The sequence below is a fragment of the Piliocolobus tephrosceles genome, chromosome 5 (assembly GCF_002776525.5).
Source record: "Piliocolobus tephrosceles isolate RC106 chromosome 5, ASM277652v3, whole genome shotgun sequence".
Classification (NCBI taxonomy): domain Eukaryota; kingdom Metazoa; phylum Chordata; class Mammalia; order Primates; family Cercopithecidae; genus Piliocolobus; species Piliocolobus tephrosceles.
In genome coordinates this window covers 53,374,612-53,400,637 of record NC_045438.1, presented here as the reverse complement: position 1 = coordinate 53,400,637, position 26,026 = coordinate 53,374,612, and the positions used below count along the sequence as shown (strand labels likewise).

The 26,026-nt window shown below is 37.8% G+C and overlaps 1 protein-coding gene across 1 annotated transcript in view; it reads left to right on the top strand.

The window, feature by feature from the left end:
• Window positions 1-26,026, top strand: part of SYNE1 (spectrin repeat containing nuclear envelope protein 1) — a 524,167-nt gene that overhangs the window by 405,203 nt on the left and 92,938 nt on the right. The window contains exons 107-120 of the mRNA XM_026454397.1: window positions 2,890-3,021; window positions 3,561-3,757; window positions 5,066-5,198; window positions 5,902-6,084; window positions 7,641-7,790; window positions 8,345-8,521; window positions 9,208-9,363; window positions 14,017-14,172; window positions 15,248-15,418; window positions 18,223-18,356; window positions 18,733-18,937; window positions 20,607-20,789; window positions 21,403-21,549; window positions 24,763-24,917. Of these exons, the coding sequence (XP_026310182.1) occupies window positions 2,890-3,021; window positions 3,561-3,757; window positions 5,066-5,198; window positions 5,902-6,084; window positions 7,641-7,790; window positions 8,345-8,521; window positions 9,208-9,363; window positions 14,017-14,172; window positions 15,248-15,418; window positions 18,223-18,356; window positions 18,733-18,937; window positions 20,607-20,789; window positions 21,403-21,549; window positions 24,763-24,917 (2,279 nt within the window). The remainder of the gene's footprint in view (window positions 1-2,889; window positions 3,022-3,560; window positions 3,758-5,065; window positions 5,199-5,901; window positions 6,085-7,640; window positions 7,791-8,344; window positions 8,522-9,207; window positions 9,364-14,016; window positions 14,173-15,247; window positions 15,419-18,222; window positions 18,357-18,732; window positions 18,938-20,606; window positions 20,790-21,402; window positions 21,550-24,762; window positions 24,918-26,026) is intronic.

The following is a 26,026-nucleotide window of genomic DNA, read 5'->3' as shown; positions in this document are numbered from 1 at the left end:
GTCTTCCGTGCTGCAGACTTCCTGCTGCAAAATGGACCTTTGATGCAAGATGTATTGATCCATACATTTGCCTCATGTAACCTCAGAGCTAGCTGTGCACTCCGGCTCAAGACTGTACTTTTCCTATGGTTCTGTGTTCCTTGTTCCCCCTATGTTTTCTGTTTACATTTGGCTATCTGCTGTGCCATGTTGGAAGTAAGATATATACACACTGACTTCAGACTATGCATGAAGATATTTGGGGTTTTGATATTCAGACTGATAGCTTACTTAAGCGTATGAAAAATATAGAAATAGGCCAGGTGCAGTGGCTCACACCTGTAATCACAGCACTTTGGGAGGCTGAGGTGGGTGGATCACTTGAGGTCAGGAGTTTGAGACCAGCCTGGCCAACATGGTGAAACAAACCAACATGTTGAAACCCCATCTCTACTAAAAATACAAACAAAATTAGCCGGACGTCATGGCGGGTGCCTGTAATCCCAGCTACTTTGGAGGCTGAGGCAGGAGAATCGCTTGAACCAGGAGGTGGAGGTTGCAGTGAGCCGAGATCATGCCACTGCACTCCAGCCTGGGCAACAGGAGTGAAACTCTGTCTCAAAAAAAAAAAAAGAAAAATGTAGAAATACTTTTTTCTGTCCCAAATGCAGTTGCTCTTGGAACAGAATAGGTGCTCAGTGGTGGCTACTGGCAAGCTGTAGAACCCCGTGGAAATGTAGGACATTATTGATGGGATGGTGCCCTCCTTTCTTTCTTCAGTAACTGTATCAGTTGCCCTGAACTGTTCCTGCTTTCTCATTCTTCCTCTTTCCCTTGGAAGTTTTAGAGATTATAATCTCTCTCCGCTTTTTTGGCTTCCCCACCCACTCCCACAATATTACTGAATATTGCTGATCTTACCTGGATTGTCTGCAGGTCCTATTTGCATTTTTTTCCAAATGGGTTTTTCCCTGGGCCAACATTTTCATAGCTAGCTAACCCCCAAATCCCAGATGTAGAATTCCCTGATGTGGAATTCCCTGTATTTTGGAGAGACATCTACCTTTAACGTTCGAAATTTCTATAATAATAGTTACGCTTTTTTGACATGTCTGGCCCCTGGCAAGACTTCTTACACTTACATGAATCCATCTCATCTTTATCATAACCCTTTGAGGTGGTATTTTGAATCCCTGTTTCAGCAACGAGTCTGGGAGCAATGGCTTGCCAAGACACGTGTTAGTTGGTGGCAGAGTCAGTGATCACACCTTCATCTGTCTGACTTCACAACCTGAAATGTGTGTTTCTCCGTGAAACTTACCTGATGACACCATTTAAATGGTAGCCCCCCCAGGCACACACCTGGACACTCCCTCCCATCCCTACCCAGTTCTGTTTTGTTCTTCCACAGCACGAGAACTCTATTATACCATACAACTTATTGTTTGTTTTTGGTTTACTCTTTATTATTGATTACCTGTCTCTCCTCACTAGAAGGCCTGGGTTTGTGTCTGTTGTATTTACTCCTAGATCCCTAGGCATTGAAAGTACCAGGAAATAGATACTTGGTAAGTGTATTTAAAAAGCATGGGTTTCTACTACTGTGCCCTGTTGCCACTCCAACTGCACAGTAAAGTGAGCATACTCACACTGAGAAACTGCTGACCCACGATGTAAATTATTGGAAAAGACTTCAACTCATCTTTTTAAAAGTGTTTTCCAGTTTTAAATAAAATAAAAGTCTGAACTTAGGAATAAGTGATTTGCTATTTTTCTTTAATAGAATATATAGAATATATAGACTATATATTCATATTTATAGATATCTGTTTCATATGCAAATGTAATTGTTTTGCTTACTCGTTACATGAAAGGCAAACATCCCTATCTTTTTGACTTAAATCCTTACTGTGGTAAAGAATAAAGCCATGCATACCTGGGCTAGATGTGGTGGCTCATGCCTGTAATCCCAGCACTTTGGGAGGCTGAAACAGGAGGATCTCTTGATGTCAGGAGTTTGAGACCAGCCTGGACAACATAGTGAGATCCCCATCTCTACAGAAAAACATTTTTTAATTAGTCTGGTGTGGTGGAATGCACCTGTGGTCCCAACTACTTGGGAGGATGAAGCAGGAGGATCCCTTGAGCCCAGGAGTTCGAGTCTGCAGTGATCCATGATTGTGCCACTGTACTCCAGTCTGGGCAACAGAGTGAGAGCCTATCTAAAAAAAAAAAAAAAAAAAAGGCCAGGAACGGTGGCTCACGCCTGTAACCTCAGCACTTTGGGAGGCCAAGGCAGGCAGATCACAAGGTCAGGAGACCGAGACCATCCTGGCTAACACGGTGAAACCCTGTCTCTACTAAAAATTACAAAAAACTAGCCGGGTGTGGTGGCAGGTGCCTATAGTCCCAGCTACTCGGGAGGCTGAGGCAGGAGAACAGCGTGAACCCGGGAGGCAGATCTTGCAGTGAGCCGAGATCGTGCCAGTGCACTCCAGCCTGGGCGACAGAGTGAGACTTTGTCTCAAAAAAAAAAAAAAAAAAAAAAATGTGCATACCCGATAGAAGGTACACTGCACACATTATTCCATTTAATCCTCATGATGGAGAAGACAGCTGTTATTATCCCCGTTGGAATATATGGAAAAGAGGTACAGAGTTTAGTATCTTACTCATGGCCATAAAGGGGCTTAGTGGCATATTCCAGAGCCTATTCACAATGCTTTCAAGCGTCACCACTTGATTACTTGCCTTAAAGCCATCTTTTGCTTCCCAAAGCAAGCCCCAGTGCAAACATCTCTGATGTAACTTTAAGGAGAATCTGTCAAGCACGTATTTTGCACACAAGGAAGAATGTCTTTCCCTAATGAGGGTTTTTTTTTAGCTCACAGACAAGTGTTGTGTTTCTAGACGTGGTCGCATCTGGATGAGGACCAGCAGGAGCTTAGCAGACAGCTGGAGGTGGTGGAAAGCAGCATCCCAAGTGTGGGTCTGGTGGAGGAGAACGAGGACAGGCTTATTGACCGCATAACACTCTACCAGGTTGGTGTTAGAAGCCGCCACATTGCCTTTAGAACCTTACCAATAGTTTTAACAGAATGTAAGCAAATTTGTGATCAATTACTTTATTAGTACTTTTACTTTTCTTTCAAGTTATTGGCATTGAAAGGAGATAATGTTTCTGTTATTTATAGTTGGACATTATTAAAAGTCTTTCTTTTTTTTTTTTTAATGAGAGCTCTTTTTGAAGATTCAGCCTCCACCAAGCATTAGTTTATGCTGATGCCACACAATTCTTGAAATAATAATGATAATTTGAAAGTTTTAAATCCACCTAAAGTCACTACCAAAATAATAATAATAATAATAATAATAATAATAATGATAATAATAAACAAAAGGAGACCATCTAGACTTAAATATAGATGAAACATCTTGAAGTTTTCAGTGTTGCTTGAGTGAGTATAGTTTAAGTTCCAATAACTGGTAATGGGAACATTGTAGGTACTGGAGAAATTATAATTCTTAAAGACAAAAATTGCATATCCAAACTTGTAACCTAATAATTTCAATGATTTTAGCATTTAAAATCTAGCCTTAATGAATACCAGCCCAAATTATATCAAGTATTAGATGATGGCAAACGACTTCTGATATCCATCAGCTGCTCAGATCTAGAAAGTCAACTAAATCAACTTGGAGAGCGCTGGCTAAGTAACACCAACAAAGTGTCTAAGGAACTTCACAGATTGGAAACAATATTGAAACACTGGACCAGGTAATACAATGACTGTTTTGTATATTTTCAGATAAGTGCTACATTGTATTAATAAGGCTAGTGGGGGTGGGGGATGATGGCTCAAACCTGTAATCTCATTACTTGGGGAGGCTAATGCAGGAGGATTGCTTGAGGCCAGCAGTTCAAGACCAGCCTGAGCAACATAGTAAGACCCCAATCTCTGCAAAAAATAAAAAAGGACTAGGTATAGTAGCACATGCCTATGGTCTCTGCTATTGGAGAGGCTGAAGTGGGAGGATTGCTTCAGCCTGGGAGGTCGAGGCTTCAGTGAGCCATGATCATGCTACTGTACTCCAGCCTGGGCAATAGAACGAGAGTCTGTCTCAAAAATAAATAAATTAGGCAAGCAGATATTCACTTGAAAGTGACATGGCTCCTCTAGGAACTTATTTTATAGTTTGGAAAATAAAGATAAGCAGAGGCCGGGCGCAGTGGCTCACACCTGTAATCCCAGCACGTTGGGAGACTGAGGCGGGCAGATCCCCTGAGGTCGGGAATTCGAGACCAGCCTGACCAACATGGAGAAACCCCATCTCTACTAAAAATACAAAATTAGCCAGGCGTGGTGGTGCATGCCTATAATCCCAGTTACTTGGGAGGCTGAGACGGGAGAATCACTTGAACCTGGGAAGGGGAGGTTGCAGTGAGCCAAGATTGCGCCATTGCACTCCAGCCTGGGCAACAAGAGTGAAACTCCGTTTCAAACAAACAAACAAACAAACGTAAGTAGAAAGTCCCCACTTGGATTCTTGTATACTCATATAAACATATAATTAGAAGTGAGCAGGGAGGCAGGTGCATAAGCCACCTTGCCTTTGAGTTTCACCCTCCCTTGCCTAATGACTGTGTCTGAGAAATCACAGTAAAGCCTGAGAGGGAGAGAAAGAGAAAATGTGGATTGAGAAGTGGAAGCTTCTCAAGGGCAATGGGAAGCATTCAGCGGGGTGGAGGATTGATTTTTACACAATGACCTAGTCTGTGTTTAAGCTGCCTTTATTTCAAAGGACCTTTTGTAACCATCATCTGATATTTTCTAAGTAGCATCGATGTGAAGGAGTAGGGAAAGATATTTTTATACCCAGCTTAAAGACAGGCAAGCGGAAACCCAGAGAGACAGGCTTGATAAAGGTATCAGTATTAAGAAAATTTCAGAGTGCCAACCTCATGCATTTTTCTTCTAAATCTTCAGATCTCTTGTTTTAAAACTGTTGGCATTGGTGAGTAATGTAGGTGAGCAGAAGATAGGGATGAAATGTTTACTTAATAGACTCCGTAATGTGCTTACAGATACCAAAGTGAATCTGCAGATCTAATTCACTGGTTGCAATCTGCAAAAGACAGGCTAGAATTTTGGACTCAGCAATCTGTGACAGTCCCACAAGAGCTGGAAATGGTCCGGGATCATCTAAATGCTTTCCTGGTAAGTCTAAGAATCTAAGGCATTTGATTCAGGCCTGTAAGTTAGGCCTGACCCATGCACCAGTAGAAAAGTAGTCAGGCCAGGCATGGTGGCTCACGCCTGTAATCCCAGCACTTTGGGAGGCCAAGGCGGGCAGATCATGAGGTCAGGACTTCGAGACCAGCCTGACCAACATGGTGAAACCCCGTCTCTACGAAAAATCCAAATATTCGCTGGGCATGGTGGTGTGTGCCTGTAATCCCAGCTACTCAGGAGGCTGAGGCAGGAGAATCGCTTGAACCCAGGAGGCGGAGGTTGCAGCGAGCTGAGATTACGCCACTGCACTCCAGCCTGGGCAACAGAGCGAGCGACTCCATCTAAAAAGAAAAAAAAAAAGGAAGGAAGGAAGTCAACCATCAGTGAATATACTTAAAAAACTAAGCTATAGAGAATATATTAATGTTAACTATGTGTGTTCCATAATTATGCAAAATAATAGGGCTCCATGACTCAACATTGCCTCTTCAGAGTAGTTTTCAAGTAGGGGCTTCGTAGTTTGCTTTCATTCGAGGGCAAGGGTGTACTGCTGTCATTTTCTTTGAGTGTTCAGTATAACCCTCTCCAGGATGTAAAGGAAATTGTTTCATGCACTAAATTGATTGCTTTCCTTTTAATGAATGATCTGGCTATTTAACCCTAATTTGAACATCGCTACTTGTTTCAGGAGTTTTCTAAAGAAGTGGATGCCAAATCTTCCCTGAAATCATCTGTTCTGAGTACTGGAAATCAGCTCCTTCGACTGAAAAAGGTGGACACAGCCACGCTGCGCTCTGAGCTGTCACACATTGATAGCCAGTGGACTGACCTGCTAACCAATATCCCAGCCGTCCAGGAGAAGCTCCACCAGGTACAGAAAGGATTGCTTTCATGGGAAATAACTGACTTAAGCTATTTGACATGGAAAAATATATTCGTTTTTTGCTTTTGCTCACAAATTTAAATCAGCTTTGTCCCAGACACCTGACCTCCTCTCTCCCGTTGTGTTAATATTAAGAGTGAACTCAGGCCGGGTGCAGTGGCTGATGCCTGTAATCCTAGCACTTTGGGAGGCTGAGGAGGGTGGATTGCCTGAGCTCAGGAGTTCGAGACCAGCCTGGGCAACACAGTGAAACCCCGTCTCTACTAAAATACAAAAAAGTAGCCTGGCATGGCGGTGTGCGCCTGTAGTCCCATCTACTTGGGAGGCTGAGGCAGAATTGTTTGAACCAGGGAGGCAGATGTTGGAGTGAGCCAAGATCACGCCACTGCACTCCAGCCTGGGTGACAGCGAGACTCGTCTCCAAAATAAATAAATAAATAAATAAATAAATAAATAAATAAATAAATAAAATTAAAAAAGTGAACTACACTGCAAAGCCCTGCCCCGAAGGCATTTCCTCTGAGGGTTTCTTTCATGTATGTATGTGGGTGTGGGTATGTGTATTGTAATGTTTGTCTGACCTTGTTTAAACTCTGTTTTCTCCTGGATAAAATGTGGACAGTTACATACACTTTTCTCATAAAGTGAGTGGTTATGAAGATTTAGAACATAATACATGTAAAAAAAAAATAGTATGTATAGGAGAGCAACTAGCTTTCAGTAGATGTAAATACTCCTCTTATCTGAAAATACACCTACCTCCCCTGAAATTCCAGAACATTTTATCTTTATCTCTCTTCGACACTCATCACTGTGTTTCAGGCAGGATAGCTGTTTCATGTACATGCCTAATCTCTCCTAAGCAGCAGCTGTGCACCCCCAGAGGGCAGGAACCAACCCACGTTCATTGCTTTATCTTTCGGCACCACACAGAAGTTGATATACAAAGATTTTAAATGATTGCTTTTGTTCCTCCAAATCATCATAATGCACATATACATAAATGTATGATATGTTAAGTAAGATTTCGAATTGTAAGTACTGTATATCAGCTAAGGACTGAGGAAATTGGCTATGCTCTTAGGAATAAATATAAGAGTGCCAAAAAATCTAGAAAATGATAGCTTGTAGTGTGGTATTTTTCTTTCTTCTTTTAACATTCCTGAGTCAATATGCAGAGATTTTACAAGATAATTAATAAAATACATCTGTTGCATGTTTTATGGTTAAGTTTTTTTAAGCTCATAAAACTAGTTATAAAATAAGAATAATATTCTCTTCTTTCTGGTGTTTTGATTAATTAGTTAATGTTTATACAGTGTTTATAGTATTGGATGTCAGGTGAACGTAAAATGACTATTATTGTTCAGCATTTGCCTGATGTTTGACTTCAAGCTTTCAATAGGGGTAAGATCTCCAAATGTCATTAAGGAGTATTATCTCTTTCGGTACATTTTTAAGAATTATTGGAGGGTTTTTAAGTTAGCAGAAGTTGGGGTTTCCATTTTAACACTTGAGACTTGTTCTCTCCCTGACTTGGACAGCTCCAGATGGATAAACTGCCTTCCCGCCATGCCATTTCTGAAGTCATGAGTTGGATTTCTCTAATGGAAAATGTTATTCAGAAGGATGAAGATAATATTAAAAATTCCATAGGTTACAAGGCAATTCATGAATACCTTCAGAAATATAAGGTAATTAAAATTTTTTGTTTTTAACTTTTCATATGTTGAGACCATTTTATTTGAAAGAACTAAAAAATTCAAATTATAGTAATGAAGTCTTGGAATGTATGTTTCCTACACAGTGACCAGATAGGAATTCAAGAGCAAGAAAAATGCATTATCAGTTATAGAAATAAGAAGAAATATCTAGTACTAGGAATGATTTTGAATAATTTTATGTTATTTTTAAAGAATTGCAGACATTATAAAAATAAATTTATAAATATTTTATAGTGAGGTTATATAATTTATCTAGTTCTAAATCTTCTACCTAAAAAAAATACACACACACACACACACACACACACACACGTATATCTGTGTTTATGTTCATATAAACGTATACAAATATATATATTCGGCTTCCAAAAATAATGAGTTGTGTGAATACAGACAAATTGTGCCATTTTAGCTGAGTTATGGAAGTGATCATATTAATATTGAGGTTACTTAAGGCTTTCCAACTCATGGAAAAATAATGAGACATTTATTGTATAATCTTATTTTCTCCTCTTTTTTTTTAGGGTTTTAAGATAGACATTAACTGTAAACAGCTGACGGTGGATTTTGTGAACCAGTCCGTGCTACAAATCAGCAGTCAGGATGTGGAAAGTAAACGTAGTGATAAGACTGATTTTGCTGAGCAACTTGGAGCAATGAATAAAAGTTGGCAAATTCTGCAAGGTCTAGTAACTGAGAAGGTAAGCCATTGGCTTGCCACCATCCAGATTTACATGAAAACCCCAAGAACAGGCACACTCTGTAAGGAAGACTGGGTTCACGAGTAGTGTGGCTATCCTGGGCACAGAATGCTTCCAATAATACCGCTGAAGGTTAATCACCCTAAACTTCCTTTAACCTGTTGATGATTTCTCTTTTACACTCTGTGCTCTTTGTATATTTCATGATGTTTCAGTTTTCTAAAGATGCCTCTTGATTTATTTTGCCTTTGGTTCAAGTTGACTTTAGTCCTTTATTGCTTCCCAATAATAGTCATTGATTCATACTTTATGAAATTCATTTATTAAATCAAGCTTGTCCAGCCCACGGGCTGCACGCGGCCCAGGACGGTTTTGAATGCAGCCCAACACAAATTCGTAAACTTTCTTAAAACATTATGAGATTTCTTTTACAATTTTTTTTTTTTTTTTGATCATTGGCTATTGTTAGAGTTCGTTTATTTTATGTGAGGCACAAGACAATTCTTCTTCCAGTATCGCCCAGGGAAGCCAAAAGATTAGACACCCCTGTTTTAAATCATGTATACAATGAACTGTATTTTAAGAATTCTTAATTTGGAGAAAATGCTGACTGGAATAATTAGCCTGCCAATGATTTGATTTTATTAAAATAAAGTTGCAAATTTCATTTTATTGTGTTTGTTCAGATCCAGCTGTTGGAAGGGTTATTGGAATCTTGGTCAGAATATGAAAGTAATGTACAATGTCTGAAAACATGGTTTGAAACCCAGGAAAAGAGACTAAAACAACAGCATCGAATTGGAGATCAGTCTTCTGTTCAAAATGCACTGAAAGACTGTCAGGTAACTTGTCCAGATGGCTAACATGAACCGTCTCACAATTTCGTGGCATATGCTAATGTGTTTGTAGGCCTTGAGAGTTGCAAGTTAAATATTTTTTAAAAGTTGCATTTAGTAACAAAGTTTGCTGATTATGTGAGTTTATAGGTTTTTTAAAATAAAAAAATACATTAGAGTTTTTCACTTGTTTTTAAAAATTTGAAATTATGAAAATTTTCAAACACACTCATAAGTAGAGAGAAATGCTGTGACCCCTATATACCGAGCATCACATTTAATAATTATCAAGGTTTGCAACCTGGGTGACATGGTGAAACCCTCTCTCTACAAAAAGCTACAAAAATCAGCCAGATGTGGTGGTGCTACACCTCTAGTCCCAGCTACTCAGCAGGCTGAGATGGGAGGATTATTTGAATTCAGGAGATCAAGGCTGCAGTAAGCCATGTTTACACCATTGCACTTCAGCCTGGGTAACAAAGCAAGACCCTGTTTCCAAAAAAAAAAAAAATGCATAAATTATTTCTTTTTCTAAAATAGATTTCATAGTAAATATCAGACATCATGTCACTTTATTCTTACATACTACAATATATATCTTTGAAAACTAGACTTTTTCTTAATGCATCCATATTATTATCACCATCAAAAGTTTAATAATTCCTAATATTATTTTATGTTCAACTCATAGTCGTATTTCCTCAGTTGTCTTTAAAATGTCTTTTTCACATTAACTTATTCAAAATAAGGATGCAGACAATATCCATATGCTACATTTGCTTGTTAGATCTCTTAAATCTTTTGAATGTTTTTTTAAGACCATAACCTGTCGCAGAAACTGTCAATGGGTGCCGTGTTCAGGATTGGCCTATGAATGTCCTTAAGATGTTGTTTAATTTTTTCTTCTCTCCTCTGTATGTCCTATAAATGGAAGTTATCACTAGAGGCTTGGTTGGATTCCTGTTTACCTCCTCTGAGCAAGCACTTCACAGCAGACTTCCTACTATTAATTATTATTATTATTAATATCCTATTAATTAATAGAAAATGTCCATGTTACTTCCTCTTTTGTCACATGGGGAAGTACACAGAGTATGCTTGTTCTACTCTGAGCAATGAGGATTGAAAGTTCAGGTGAAGCAGTAACATTCCAAATGTTTTCCAGTGACTCAGGGACACACAGGTCTTCTTGGGTACCCAAAAGAAAAGTGAGCTATTGCAGTTAATGCTGTAATAAGATTTTTGAAAATAATTCATGAGTTCATATAATGTTACAGATTATGACTGTTCTCTTATAGTGTTTCCTAAAAACAATTGAAAACTCAATAGTGAAGTAATTCTACAGAAAAGCTTCTCTCTGCAAGTCTTATTTTTCTATTCTGGGTTTCAAAAAGAAAGAACTTTGGTAATGATCTCTCTTCCAATCATCATGTTTTCTGTTTGGGACACATATACAGAGAGGTATATTTAAGCACTTCATCAGAGCTTTTCGATTCTGAAAAGGAAGAGAAGTGCTGGCTCCCCAGCTGCTGGATTACAATTTTGAGAATGCATAAAATTGATAAAGAAAAACATCATGTAAAGAAATACCTTGAAATAATGATAGTTTTTTATTTAATTATAAAAAGCCTCGTGTCAGATAATGGGTGCTTAAAGATTGAAGATGAAGAATATGCATCAACTAGTCTCATTGCTTTTCCGATTTTCCAGAGGCCAGTGGTATTTCTGATTTAGGCCGTAAAATCTAAAATCTACAAATAATCCAGAATTTCAGCTCTTTACTTTTGAGGACAAAATGTCATAACTTTTGCTGAGTTCCTAAGTTAAAATATATCCATTGAATTTAAAAGGTAATTCTGCGTATTAGAATTAGCAAAGTGAGTGCCTTCTGGTTGCATGGTTGTGATAAACTTTGCTGTTGAAAGACTGAAATACCACAATAATATCATTTGCATTTTCTTTTTTTTTTTCCAATTCTTTTCTTCCATACTTTTCTTTTTCTCTTTCTAAGTATTTTTTTCTTCTCTCTAACATTGCTTTTTTTTTTTTTTGCCATTTTCCATTTTGTTTCTTTTCCTGTTCATGTCTTCTATTTAACAGGGAGACACCTTACCATCTGGAAAATATAGCAGCAGCTAGACCATGTTTTACCAAGTGTAGGACCTAAGTTTTAGTCTTTCAGAGAGTCAGGTCAGACAGTGTCAGGGGGAAAAGCTTAAAGTGTGGTTTAAAAAACTTTGTACTGATACTAATTCATGATTTCAAATGAAAAGTCATTTAGACAGAATGAAAGTAGCCCATATAATTATTTTGGGACATCACATATAAATAAATCACAGTGGCCTAACTGGAAGGTTCTATTTGGCTATACTACAAGTCTTGTTAGAATTGTCATTTTGGAGAAATTGGTTTTTGGACCCAATTCAAGCCAGTATACTTAAATTGGTGACTGGATTCCAGCTTTATTTTGTTTAAAAAATCTTGAGTATTTTCCCAGTCTTTAATAGGTGATTTATTAATTTAAACCAACATAAAACTGGTATTTATGAATTAACCCAAGTTAGGAATGTTTTATTGCTTTTAAAAATGGTAGATTTGGCATTTCCCCTTTTTGATCAAAAACAGAATCATCTTTTAATTATTAATGAAAGCAAGGGAAACACACCTTTATTTTTTACATAATATATATTTCAGCCCTGTTTCCCTTGTGGGTTTTGCTCTTATACCAACATACATGTGCAGGGCATTTTAGAAATAGTTTCTAAGCAATGGAACATTCATTTAATATTCCTCACTGAGAAAAAGTTAACATCATAGAATTGAATTAGAAACTCAATTTCTATGGTTTCCATAGAAACTCAGTTTGTAATGGTTGAATTTTAGAATCATATTAAAGACATATTGGAAGGATTGTTTCTGGTCTTTTAATCTCTTCACAGAAATAGAAAAGTTCTAAATAGTAAATTAATTATATTTTCTGTACTACACGAAGGACCTGTAACCCCAGTAATCACTATATTTATTCTCTGGTAATTATCAAAGCTGTCAAAATAGTGACAAAATTATAGAGTAGAAATAAGAGAACAATATGAAAAACAAAAATGATCACTTTAAGCTGCCAAATGTGTGAGTTTCTAACTAATTAACCAAAACAAAAATAGCTTCATGATAACTCAATAGAGAAAAATCAATAAATTCGCACTGAAGCATGGCACATTGCCAAATGGCTAAACATAATAATATCTTACATTTAGCTACTTTTTGACAGCTTAAAATATATTTTGTATATATTTATCTAATTTTATCCCTTTGGAGTAAGCAGAAAATGTCTTATTATTTCTATTTTTAAAATTAGGTAGAGAGAGGTTAACAAGTTGAACCACAATAGAAACAGAAATAAAAGAAGCAAAAATTATTTTTAAAGAGACATGACATTTGAAATTAATATAACAGAGACTGGACTCCTCATTAACACCTTAGCAGCAGCACTACCCAATTTCAATCTTATTACCTATGTATGGATCATGAGGGGGTATAAAAAATATTTTTTATACAATTGAGGTGTTATCCAAAGTTACAGTATTTGGGAATTTTCTCCATTCTAATCTCCAAGAACTACAAATCTATTCATACTTCTGAATATGGGACTGTAACCATGCCTTAATGCCTGACTTTTCATGCCACCCCAACATGAGATTTATATTCCCTCCACAGTTTGAGGTTCAGCCGACTCCCTTCTGGTATCAGGCTGGGAGTCCATAGGCTCCAAAGACTGGGTTCTAATCCCCACTCCAGCCCTCACCAGCTCTTTTACCCAAGACACGCCGGATTACTTGATCTTCAATTTATTTATTTATAAAATGCTGATAGCAGTCTCAGCCTGCTTCACTGAGCTTCTCAAATTTTCGGATGGCATTAAAATAGAAATTAGGGTTATGATACAGGTTCAATATGAGCTCCAGATCTTTTCTTCATTTTGCTTTTCGTTCTTGAACATTTTATACTGACAATTATGAATGCATATCCCAAAGAAAATGAGGATTGGATTCATCAAGGAAGCCTGAAATCTTTTAGAATCATGTAGAATTCAGAGTATTTTAGAGAGAGAGGATCATACAGATGATCTTTTCCCATTTGAAATCAGTCTTCTGATTTCCCATCTGAAGAAACTGAGACCCAGTAGAAATTTCTCATCTACCCAAAGTGTCATAGCTTTATAGTAGTAGAAATGTGACTAAATCTCAGATACTAGGACCCAGAATACCACATTCAATCACATTTCTTCCTATGGGGTAGGCAGCGTAACTTTTTGAATACCAACATATATGAACTTAATAATATAAATAACATTACAGTTTCTGACATGTATTTCTTTCCTCACGGCCTCTTGAGAAAATTACATAGTACCATTTCCTTATCTGGTAGATTATCAAATTTTACTTTTTTAAAGTTATGCTGATTTGCCATGTGTAAAAAGATGACTTTTTTTGCATTTGACTGTAGGAAGAAGTACTTCTGTGGAGTGCCTCTTCTGAAAGACATAAGCTTTTTGGATTAGTAAAAGGTTTTTAGGACATGAAACTATAATGGCTCAATTTCAGTGCACCCCAGAGTTCCATAATACAACAATTTAAAGTGACTATTTTTTAAATCTTTCAGGATCTGGAAGATTTGATTAAAGCAAAAGAAAAAGAAGTAGAGAAAATTGAGCAGAATGGACTTGCTTTGATTCAGAACAAGAAAGAAGACGTCTCTGGCATTGTCGTGAGCACACTGCAAGAGCTCGGCCAAACCTGGGCGAATTTAGATCACATGGTAATACTGCTTGCCGAAAGCCAGCTCCAGGACAGTGTTTGCCAGCTCTGTCCAAACTTGGGGTTTTGTTTTTCCTAAAGTAACAGAGGAAATAATCAAATCTATACATTATCTCTTTGTACTTTTAAGTCTGCTTCGTTATCCTCTTTTTTTTTTTTTAAGTCTAGTTTCTGGTGTTTTCTAGGATAAGCCTTTATTTTAAACATTACTCTTAATGATCTCATCCATTCCCATGGCAATAGATCATTCTCAAACATCTGTCTCCAGCCTAGGAAAGGATATACAAAATGGATATCTGTATCTAAGTGATACAGACCAAACTAAACACTTTTCTGATAGAGATAAATAAGTATAAGGAAGGAGTATCTTAGATGTTTTATCTGAGTGTGTGTGTGTGTGTGTGTGTACACATGTGAGATAGATATAGGTATTGATATTTATCTGAGTGTGTGTGTGTGTGTGTGTGTACACATGTGAGATAGATATAGGTATTGATGTAGCTATAGATATATTTCACTTTCGGGGACCTGACTACCTGGATTGAAATTGAAATCTCTCACATTCTAACAGTGTAATCTTGGCTAATTTTCATTACCTCCTAGTGTCTTAGTGTCCTCATCTATAAAATGGGGATAATGATTATACCTATCTGAGACATAAGATGTTGTGAGGATTATGAGTTAATGCATTTGAAACACTCATTTAATACAATTCTTAAACTGTTTTATTAAAAGTATCAACCTCTTATGACTTAAAAAAAATATATACACGTGTGTGTGTGTGTATATATATATATATATATATATATATATATATATATATATATATATAATATGTTACCCTTTTAAGCATTTCCACTTAGAACTGAGTGTTTAAAAGTGTGAAAGGCATAAATTTCAAAGTTGATACATTTTACCTTTGTAATATTTTTCTTTTAAGTTTTGTTTGTTTATGATATCTGAAACCCTGATGAAGTTCTTGGATGTTAATATTTTCCCATCAATTGAATATATATTCCATCATTCCAGATATTATGAAATTATAAGCAATAAGCAATGTTTGTCTTTTTCAAAAGGTTGGACAATTAAAGATACTGTTGAAATCAGTGTTTGACCAATGGAGTAATCACAAAGTGGCCTTTGACAAGATAAACAGTTACCTCATGGAGGCCAGATACTCTCTTTCCCGATTCCGTCTGCTGACTGGCTCCTTAGAAGCTGTGCAAGTTCAGGTGGACAATCTTCAGGTAAGGAATTAATTTAACACATCCTTAACATTCTTTTTAATTTCAGAAAACTGAAAAAAATGGAGACATCATCCGGAAAAATTGCCATATGTTGTTTACACTTAATTATTTTTTAAGATCTTTAAAATTAATTTTACCTGTGTTATTGTTACTTAAGCAAACTTGTCTGTGTGTGCCAAATTCTGGATTAGCTGGTATATAACTAAATGATTTCTAAGATCCTGTTGTAAAAAATATTCACATTGTCTTTTATACAATGATTTTATGGCCAACTCAACCTCCTTGATTCATTGTCGCTGCCTTTTGTTTTCCTTTTCTCTTCTTATCCTGCATCTCCAAACATATTCTAAGGAATGTTCAAAAGAAAACAAAGAGAAAAATGACAAAAGTGGTAAATGTTTAAACCATCCAATTGCTTCCATTCAGTAAAATATCAGTGGCCTATCCAGCATGTCCACAGAATCTTCCTTTCTAGCACTTACTGCTTGGTTTCCTGTGGGTCCTTTGTCATTGTGTCCATCTATAATGATATCCCTGATGTTTGTCTGCAGCATAGCACTCTCTCCTGTCTCAGGAGTGTGTGCAAACATGTGAGATAGATATGACTTTCTTAAGGAAATATATTTTTTAGGATAGGGTGGGAGGGAGGACAAATTTGTCTATATAATTTCTTAACCCTTCAATTGTTGTTACTAAAGGTCACTAAAACTTCTTTTGAGGATGGTAAATTTAAAAGCACATCTTATAACATTGAAGAGGTTAGAAATGCTTTTTAATTTAACATATGTTTAATACTTGCAAGAGCTGTCTTAAGACATGAAAGGATTAAGGGTCTTTTCCTTGACTGTTTTCATTTGAGGGTAATCAGATATTGATGTTAAATGATACTTGAGTTTTGTAGCCTACTTCACCTGTGGAGTTTTTTAAAGAACTGAGTCTGTCGCCTCAGCACTATTTCCAGGGAAACAACTTTCTTTCCGTTCCCTTACTGGTCCTTGGTAGAAGACTATTTAGATAGGCTTGGTAGAAGATGCCAAATCTGTCTTATAAATATTCTTTGCTTTAAACAATCTTGACATATACAATGCGTTATTATTAATTATAGTCTCCATTCTGTACAGTGGATCACTAAAGCTTATCCCTCCTGTCTAGCTGAAACTGTGTTCCTTTTGATCAACATCTTTCTTTTCCCCATCTAATTCCTTATCCCATGCGCTGGTAACTACCATTCTACTCTACTTCTATGAGTTCAACTTTGCTAGACAAAAATGGAACGTATTTGAGGTAATGATATGTTAATTAGCTTAATTTATTCATTCCACAGTATAAACATATATCAAAACATCATATAGTACCCTACAAATACATACAATTATTATTTGTCAATTGAAAATCATTTTTTTAAATTAAAAATAATTCTTGGCAAGGAAGAACACCCAGAGATAAAACTTGCCAAAGCTGTGCCTTGTTAGTCTTCATCTTCGGGAGTTTGTGGTAGAAGCACTCTAGGTATGCAATAAAATAGAGACATGACTGATTTGTTTTTCTAAGACCACCAGAGTGGGCACAAAAGAACCAGCGAGTAGGCAAGGCTAAAAGCAAAACTGCAAATTTATTCTTTGGTCATCTAGCTTCAGGGACCGGAGCTGGGGGGTGGGGGGGGGAGTTTCTAATACAGTCCTGACAAGAGTGGGGGCTGAGAAAGCCCACCCCGGACGCATCTGCTGGGAGTGACTTTTCTAGGAGTGGAAGGGCAATAGGCGGGGCACGGGCATGTCGGGGGAGGGGGGCTCCGCAGGTGCCACCAGGTAAATCTTGGTCTCCTCGGATTGACATCACCTGGTGCATGCCTGATTAATCTTCACCTTCCCGGGCATCAGCTGCATTCTTGCACACACGGGAAGAGTTGGTGGTGAAGAAGAACTCGGAAGTGAACCATCCTGCCTCCGTTCGTCCAAACAATGACTTTGGCTTTGAGTGCCAAAGAGATCCACAGTTTGGCAGATAGCACATTACATACACCATTGCTGTGGCTTTATTAGAAACAAGAGCTTAGCGTAGCAAGGAAAACGAGCACCTAAACAAAGGATTTCTCAGCAAGGCAAATTTACTTCTGCAGAAGGGTGCCACTCACACTTCTGGCCGCTGCAAGAGCACACTGAACAAAGAATAGAAGGAGTTTTTATCCCTAACGCAGTCCCGATCCCTGCATCCTTCCCCTGTTGGCTAGGGTTGAACCACACAATCTAAAATGACCCTGGTTGGCTAAGACTTAAACTTTTCCAATAAGGGTAAATGTGTGATTTGCAAGGGAGGGAGGGGGTAGAAGTGGTCCCTGTATTACAGCACATGGCATGTTTGGACATGTCTGGCCAAGTCAGGACACAACAAGAGTGGGAGGGCTGCTCGCAGGCCAGAAACAAGAAATTACAAGGAGGTGGGCCTCTGAACCAAGGACAAAACATTGCACAATTAAACCCTTTGAAGAGGAATTTACCATCTCTGGCAGCTTCCTACCAGCCAATGGACAAGGACACCCTATGTGAGCTTTTCCAGCAGAATCCAAATGCCAATAAAAGAAGGCTTCATTGCTAATAACCTCTTCTCATAGTCAAAATAACAAAATCCCAAAAAAGAGAATAAATGATTATCTAAAGAAAGCTGATAAAGCATTGATGCTAAGTCATGCCTGGTTTATACATGTATATATGCATATTTATGAAAACATATACAAATTCCTTTTAAACTTGCTTATTAGAATTTAGATCCTGTTATGTCATCTGTGGGTCTTTTTCTTTGGGCAGAATCTCCAAGATGATCTAGAAAAACAGGAAAGGAGCTTACAGAAATTTGGTTCTATCACCAACCAATTATTGAAAGAGTGCCACCCGCCTGTGACAGAAACTCTTACCAATACACTGAAAGAAGTCAACATGAGGTATGGAGTATGTTAATTTTACACACTATTTATATCACAGCCTTATTATAAATAATGATATAAATAAAAATGACATTTTGAATTTGAGCTACATAGATTCTGTCCTTTAAAATTCTCTTTCACAACATGAATTTAAGGATAAATAAATGTAGTGAAGAGATTTAGAAAGAATTAGAAGTACTGTACACCCAAAGATTGCCATCATCATCATTACCTACCCTGACACTATGAATATGAAACAGTAATTTTTATTATGTTAACTAGAAAGGAGTATGTCTATATTCACATGAACTAGGATCATGAAAAATAAAATAGCAAATATCAACATTTGGTGAGAGGTGGTAATCTGCTCATGAGTGTTGATTATTATTTCCAGATGGAATAACTTGCTGGAAGAGATTGCTGAGCAGCTACACTCCAGCAAGGCCCTACTTCAGCTTTGGCAAAGATACAAGGACTACTCGAAACAGTGTGCTTCGTCGGTTCAGCAGCAGGAGGATCGAACCAATGAGCTGTTGAAGGCAGCCACAAACAAGGACATCGCCGATGATGAGGTTGCTGCATGGATTCAAGATTGCAATGTATGTTCAAGAGCTATCTTGTTTTCCCAACATGCCCTTCTTAGACTGCCCGAGTTTAGCTTTTGGTCTCTGTAAGCTTTAGTATGTTTCTCTATATGAGACAGTTATCCAAAAATAATTGTCTTAGGATCAAAGAGCCTGCCTGATTTTCAGAACACAGGTGCATATGCATCAGACTAAGAGGTCTCCTCCCATTGTTTTATTTTTTAAAATGTGTAGTTTTCTATTTTTCCTAGTGGAATTTAGTCAATGTGAAAAATTGAGGCTCTCTGTGTTTTCTGGGATGGTCAGTATAAGACATGACCATATGGGGAATAATGTTCTATCTTTAAAAAAATCTTCTGTTCCAGATCTTGTCCATTTACATTCATTATCTCCTAGGTAAGCATCTACACAATAGTTTCATCTAAGATATTAATGGTAGAAAGAAGTCTTTCTCTCCTGATTTACTGTTATACTTCTTTTAATAGCTTTTTAATAATTATCTTTTTCATTATAGCTGCCAATAACCTACTTAAGGGTTTAAGGAACAGCCTTTCTCTTGTTTCAAGCATTACATGGCTCTTACTATTTGTCCTTATTTGTCTTTATTTTTAAGAGCTTGTTACAAGGATCTTTTAATAAACTTTTCCAAATCAGTTTATTAGAATTAGGCAAGCTATAAAAACTACATAAATAAAAGCTTAACCTAGTCTAATATCTTCAACCTGAATAATCACTTTAAAGCTAAAGATGGATATTTTAAAATAAAGATAATACAGTACTTTTTTCATCCATATAATTTATATATACAAGAACTGTCATTTTCAATACTCCTGAATTGAAATATACGTTGTCTGTTGTCTGTGTCAAGCTGAAGGAGCCCTTTGTTTTTCTTTCTCTCACAGAAGTCACTGCCTAGGCATAGCATGACTGGGTGGGATACCAGCAACAAGTAGAAGAAGCAGTCACTTATCATCTCTCAACGATAGGATAGAAAGCAGAAACAGGGAATTTCCATTGGCTCATATTTTTTTAAACTGTAAGAGGGTCCCACAGAAAGTGGAGGCAAAGAGATGCCATGGAAAAGAGTGGGAATACAGGCTACTCTTACCCCCTGCTCAACAAAATCATCACTGTGTTCTGCACCCTACTGAGATAGGAGGTTGTTATACTTGCAATAACATGGCCACACATATAGAAGATACCACTGACAAATTCCTGAATTCCTGGTGTGTATAATAATAATAGAAAAAGGAAAAATGTAACATTTTGTTTTCAATTTGATATGAATTATGTAGAGGCGGGAAAAAAACTGCCAAAATATTTCCAGTTATTGGCTGTACTCTTGGATCATGTTTTTCTTGTCTTGTTTATGTATGTTTTTCTGCATTTCCCCAAGGTCCTATAATGAACCTACATAGCTTTTACTAACAAAAGAGTAATTACGTATATATATCCGTAGGTTATATATATATATATAAAATGTATGTTTAAAATATTAATATGTATACATAGCATTTTTAAAAATTGCAGTGCGTGATCATTTTTCCACAGGTGAAGGTTATTTAGCATAATAATTTGATCAGTAGGAATTGTGTGTTTCTAGATGTATAGCCCTTTGCCAATTGCTGTTTATGATAAGGAGTATAAACATGCTTCAGAGTGGGCATATTTTCACCTTTTATAGGACCTCCTCAAAGGACTGGGTACAGTTAAAGACTCCCTCTTTGTTCTCCATGAGCTGGGAGAGCAACTGAAGCAACAAGTGGATGCTTCAGCAGCATCAGCTATTCAATCGGATCAACTCTCTTTGAGTCAACACTTGTGTGCCCTAGAGCAGGCTCTCTGCAAACAGCAGACTTTGTTACAGGTACGGAGCTCCTGTTTAGTATCTTCTATAAATTGGGTGTTCTCTAATACTGGGCACAAATACAGAAAAAGAATTCCTCATCGTTGCAACAATACCTCCTTCAAGACTAAAGAAAAAAACGAGTAAACAAACTTGGAAATTCTGGTGGGTACGATGAAGGTGGAAGTTTTGCGCTGTTCTCTGCAAAATAATTTAAAAATCGGTTTAAGATGCAAGTCCCTAAACCAATGCCTGCCACCATGGTCTGTTCAATTAATAAACACTAAGCGGCTTTAATATGAATATTCATGTTTATTTAACTTAGACTTTTACAAGAATCAGAAGATTTTTCAGACCTGTTGTTTGATCAAGTATTTAAAGAATAATTTTGATTGTTACTCACTTATGGTGCATAGAAATAATTCTAGTTTTTAGAAAAATTACATAAAGAAGATTTAAATTGTTATAGCTTTTTTTTAATAGGAATGATGTCTTGAGAATGGCAACGTGATACAAGAATATGAAAAATAATTTTAATATCCACTTGCCCTTTTACTAGACTTTATTAAAATACCATTTTTTTTTTTTTTTTTTTTTTTTTACTAAAATACCAAATTCTTTTGTGGAATAAAAGGCTGGAGTTCTTGATTATGAAACCTTTGCCAAGAGTTTAGAAGCTCTAGAGGCCTGGATAGTGGAAGCTGAAGAAATACTACAAGGGCAGGACCCTAGCCATTCATCTGACCTCTCCACAATCCAGGAAAGGATGGAAGAACTTAAGGTAAGTGTGTTAATCTGAGTCCCAGATCTTTTACCATCTGTCTTCAAAATATTTTTTTTTTTTTTTTTGAGATGGCGTCTCACTCTGTCGCCCAGGCTGGAGTGCAGTGGCATGATCTCGGCTCACTGCAACCTCCACTTTCCGGGTTCAAGCGATTCTCCTGCCTCAGCCTCCCGAGTAGCTGGGATTACAGGGGCACGCCACCACGCCTGGCTAATTTTTGTATTTTTGGTAGAGATGAGGTTTTGCTGGTCTTGAACTGATCACCTGAGGTCAGGCCTCCCAAAATGCTGGAATTACAGGCATGAGCAACCACGCCCAGCCCTGTTTTCAAAATCTTAGGGGAAACTAAAAACTGATGTAGACCTACTCTTTCTTTCAAGTGAGCTCCCAGTGAGACTTGCTATGGCAAACAGTGGACTGTGTGCTGGCAGTGGGCACAGGCTGATTTCCCAGCTCACTCCTGGAAACCAGCTCACTCCTCCCTCTTTCCACCGCTAGAAACCACCTCACTCTTCCCTCCCACTGCTGGGCCCTCTCCATGTTCCTGTGCCCAGTCCATCACCTATTAACTTTTGAACCTCTCCTCTCTGTTTCTAACGTCATCTACTCCTAGCTCAAGCTACTCCTCTCTCTCTGAGACTCTACAGCCGCCTCCCACAGATCTGCATCCACCAACCCAACCTCCCCTCCTGGCTCTCAGAATGACCTTTTTTTTTTCTTTTTAAGGATTTTACTTAATTAGCTTGATTTAATCATTCTACATTGTGTGAAAACATCATATCATACTCCATAAATATATATGATAATTTGTCCATTAAAAATAATTTAATACTTTTTTTTTTTTTGACACAGAGCTTTGCTGTGTCGCCCAGGCTGGAGTGCAGTGACACGATCTCTTCTCACTGCAAACTCCGCCTCTCAGGTTCACACCATTCTCCTGCCTCAGCCTCCCCAGTAGCTGGGACTACAGGCGCCCGCCACCACGCCCAGCTAATTTTTTTGTATTTTTAGTAGAGATGAGGTTTCATCGTGTTAGCCAGGATGATCTCAATCTCCTGACTTCGTGATCTGCCCACCTCAGCCTCCCAAAGTGTTGGGATTACAGGCATGAGCCACCACACCTGGCCTAATTTAATAATTTTTAAAAAGAAAAAACAAAAGATTTTACTTAATTGTGATTTTTTTTTTTTTTTTTTTTTGAGATGGAGTCTTGCTCTGTTGCCCAGGCTGGAGTGCAGGGGTGTGATCTCAGCTCACTGCAACCTCTGCCTCCCAGTTTCAAGCAATCTCCTGCCTCAGCCTCCCAAGTAGCTGGGACTACAGGCACATGCCACCATGCCCAGCTAATTTTTGTATTTTTAGTAGAGATGGGGGGTTCACTATGTTGGCCAATCTGGTCTCAAACTCCTGATCTTGTGATTCGCCAGCCTTGGCCTCCCAAAGTGTTGGGATTACAGGCATGAGCCACTGTGCCCTGCCAATTGTGAATGATTTTAAACATTCAATCAAGTAAGCAAAATAATACAACAGACCTGAAAATTTTCTTGTGTTATTCCTTTGGTTAAAGCCCTCAAGGGTTCCCACTGCTCTCAGTGAAAAGACCATGTGGCTTCTCAAGGCGGCATCCTGGTTCCACCTTTCCTAAGGATCTTACTCTGCTGTGCCATAGCCCATCTGCCCCTCCAGCCACTCCAGCACCACTGTGCTTCCCAACATCTGTGCATGTGATATTTCCTCTCTCTGGATTTGTTTTCTTGTCCTCATCAGCTTACTCCTCACTAAAAAGAGTAAAGTCCTAGTCATTTTGTTCAATGTCACTCTCTTAGGAAAGTCTCCACTATCTGTCCAGGGCCAGGCCCCCCAGTGACACGTTTTCATAGCACACTGTTGTTTTTCTTCCATGCTGTATCACCTCATTTAATTATATTCCTGTGAGTAGGGGACTACTGTTGCACTTTCGACTACTAGAATAGTATCTTACTCCCTGTAAGTGCCATGAGGGGAAGGACTGTGTCATGGCTATTTTGTCCATTGCTAATGTCTACCCATGGAAATTATGCCATTTAATAGTTATATTTTGGTTTCAATACTTGAGATTTATTCTTTCTTCAGAAAGCGTGAGTCTTTTGCAGAACATGCCAAGAGAAGACACACATATAGCCAAAAGTGGCCTGACATTTTTTCCTTCCTGTAACTAATTTCCTAGATGGAGATAAGAACACCCATGGGGAAACCAGAACCGACAAGGTTGTCCTGTGTTTGAAGGGAGAGAAGAGAGCTAAAAGAATAGATTGCCTTTTGGTTAAGTCTCACCAGCTGTGGGGTTGGGGGTCAGAGATCTAAAACTGGAGCTCTTACGGCAGTGTGTGGTCACTTCATAGCTCAAGTGAAATTTTATTTTCTCTAGCAAGAACCCAAAGAGGTTCGTTTACCCTCTTCCATTTACTAGCTGGGTGGTCTGGAGCAATTTACTTAGTTTCTGTGCCTCCCTTTCCTCCCTTGCAAAGAGGGAGTAAGCAGCATGACTTATCTCAAGTGATGGTTTTGAGGATAAAATGAGTTACTACTTGTAAAGCTCTTAACAATGCTTGATTCGTAGTAAATGCTCAATAAAAGTTAGCTATCACTGTCACAACTTTTATTAGTTGTGAATAATAAAGGAGGAAATTAACATGAACAAATTAAACATAAATGGTAAAAAGTAAGGCCTTTTACTTATCAGCATAATTTTCATCCTTAAGCAGTTCTATCAAGAATTACGTATGAGTAAATAAATCAAGAAAATAATATGATACATGTAATATAATTACATATGAGTAAACAAATCAAGTAAATAGTATATGTAATATAATATATGTAATAAAAATCAAGTAAATAATAGAATACATGTAAATAAAGTAAATAATATACTTGCATGTATAATCCATACAAGTAAATAATATATCAAGTAAATAATATAATACATGTAAGTAGTCAATAAAGGATAATGAGTAGCTTGAGTAGCAATAGTAGCAGCAGTATAGACTGAATAGGTGATTCTTCTTTTTGCTATTTGTACTGCTAGAGATTGTAAGTAAGTGGCCTAGAAATGCAGAGCCCACTAGACCGAAGACCAGCTACTTCCTGAAATCAGAAATTCACTGTGCACTTTGAAAAAGCTTTGCGTTTTTTGACCATGGTGCTAAACCTACTTTTAAATCTTCCTTCTAGGGACAGATGTTAAAATTCAGCAGCATGGCTCCAGATTTAGACCGTCTAAATGAGCTTGGATATAGATTACCCTTGAATGATAAGGAAATCAAAAGGATGCAGAATCTGAACCGCCATTGGTCTCTGATCTCCTCTCAGACTACAGAAAGATTCAGGTAGAGTAAACAAGAGATGTCTTGGTTGCTCCAGTCGTCTTAGTCTGGTTTGTGCTGCTATGTCAAAATACCACAGAATCGTGATTTATAAAGAACAGAAATGTTTAACAGTCTCACAGTTCTGGAGAAATCTGCTGTCTGGGAAATCTGCTGTCAAGGTGCTAGCAGATTCAGTTGTCTGGTGAGGGCTGCTCTCTGCTTTCAGGAGGGCACCTTTTTGCTGCATCCTCAGGAGGGGAGGGTTACTGTGTCCTCACACAGTGAAAGGCAGAAGGGTAATGGTGCTGAATGCTGTGTGAATCCTCTTTTATAAGACCCTTAATCCCATTCACAGAGGAGTCCTCATGGCCTAATCACCGTGTAAAGGCTCTGCCTCAGAATACTACGAACATTCACCATTAAGTTTCATCACCTGAATTATGGAAGGAACACATTCACACCATAGCACCAATGTGTCAATAGACTATAAGCCCATGACTTGTGTATGTTTCTAAATTCTGATCTTTCCCATAACACTGACAAAATTTGAACTAAAAGTGGGAAATTCAAATTGTAAAGTCGTTTCTCATGTTTAATGTACTAAATAGCACTTTAATCAGAAAACTCTTTTAAGTAAGAATATATTAAAAGTATATACATAACTTTTATCATTTTTAAAAAGGTACATTTTAAACTTTACATTTTTTCAACTGTCTTTCTTCTTCTTCTTCGTCTTTTTTTATTTTTATTTTTTTGTGATGGAGTTTCACTCTTGTCACCCAGGCTGGAGTGCAAAGGCGCAACCTCGACTCACTGCAACATCCGCCTCCCGGGTTTAAGCAATTCTCCTGTCTCAGCATCCCAAGTAGCTGGGATTACAGGCATGCGCCGCTGCACCCGGCTAATTTTTGTATTTTTAGTAGAGATGGGGTTTCACCATGTTGACCAGGCTGGTCTTGAACTCCTGACCTCAGGTGATCTGCACTCCTCGCCTCCCAAAGTGCTGGGATTACAGGCATGAGCCACCATAACCGGCCTCTTTCTTCATTTTAAAAAAAAAATTTACCACCTAACATGAAAGCTTTGTGGTAGTCCAATGAGAATTGAGCACAGAGATTATTTAATCTAGT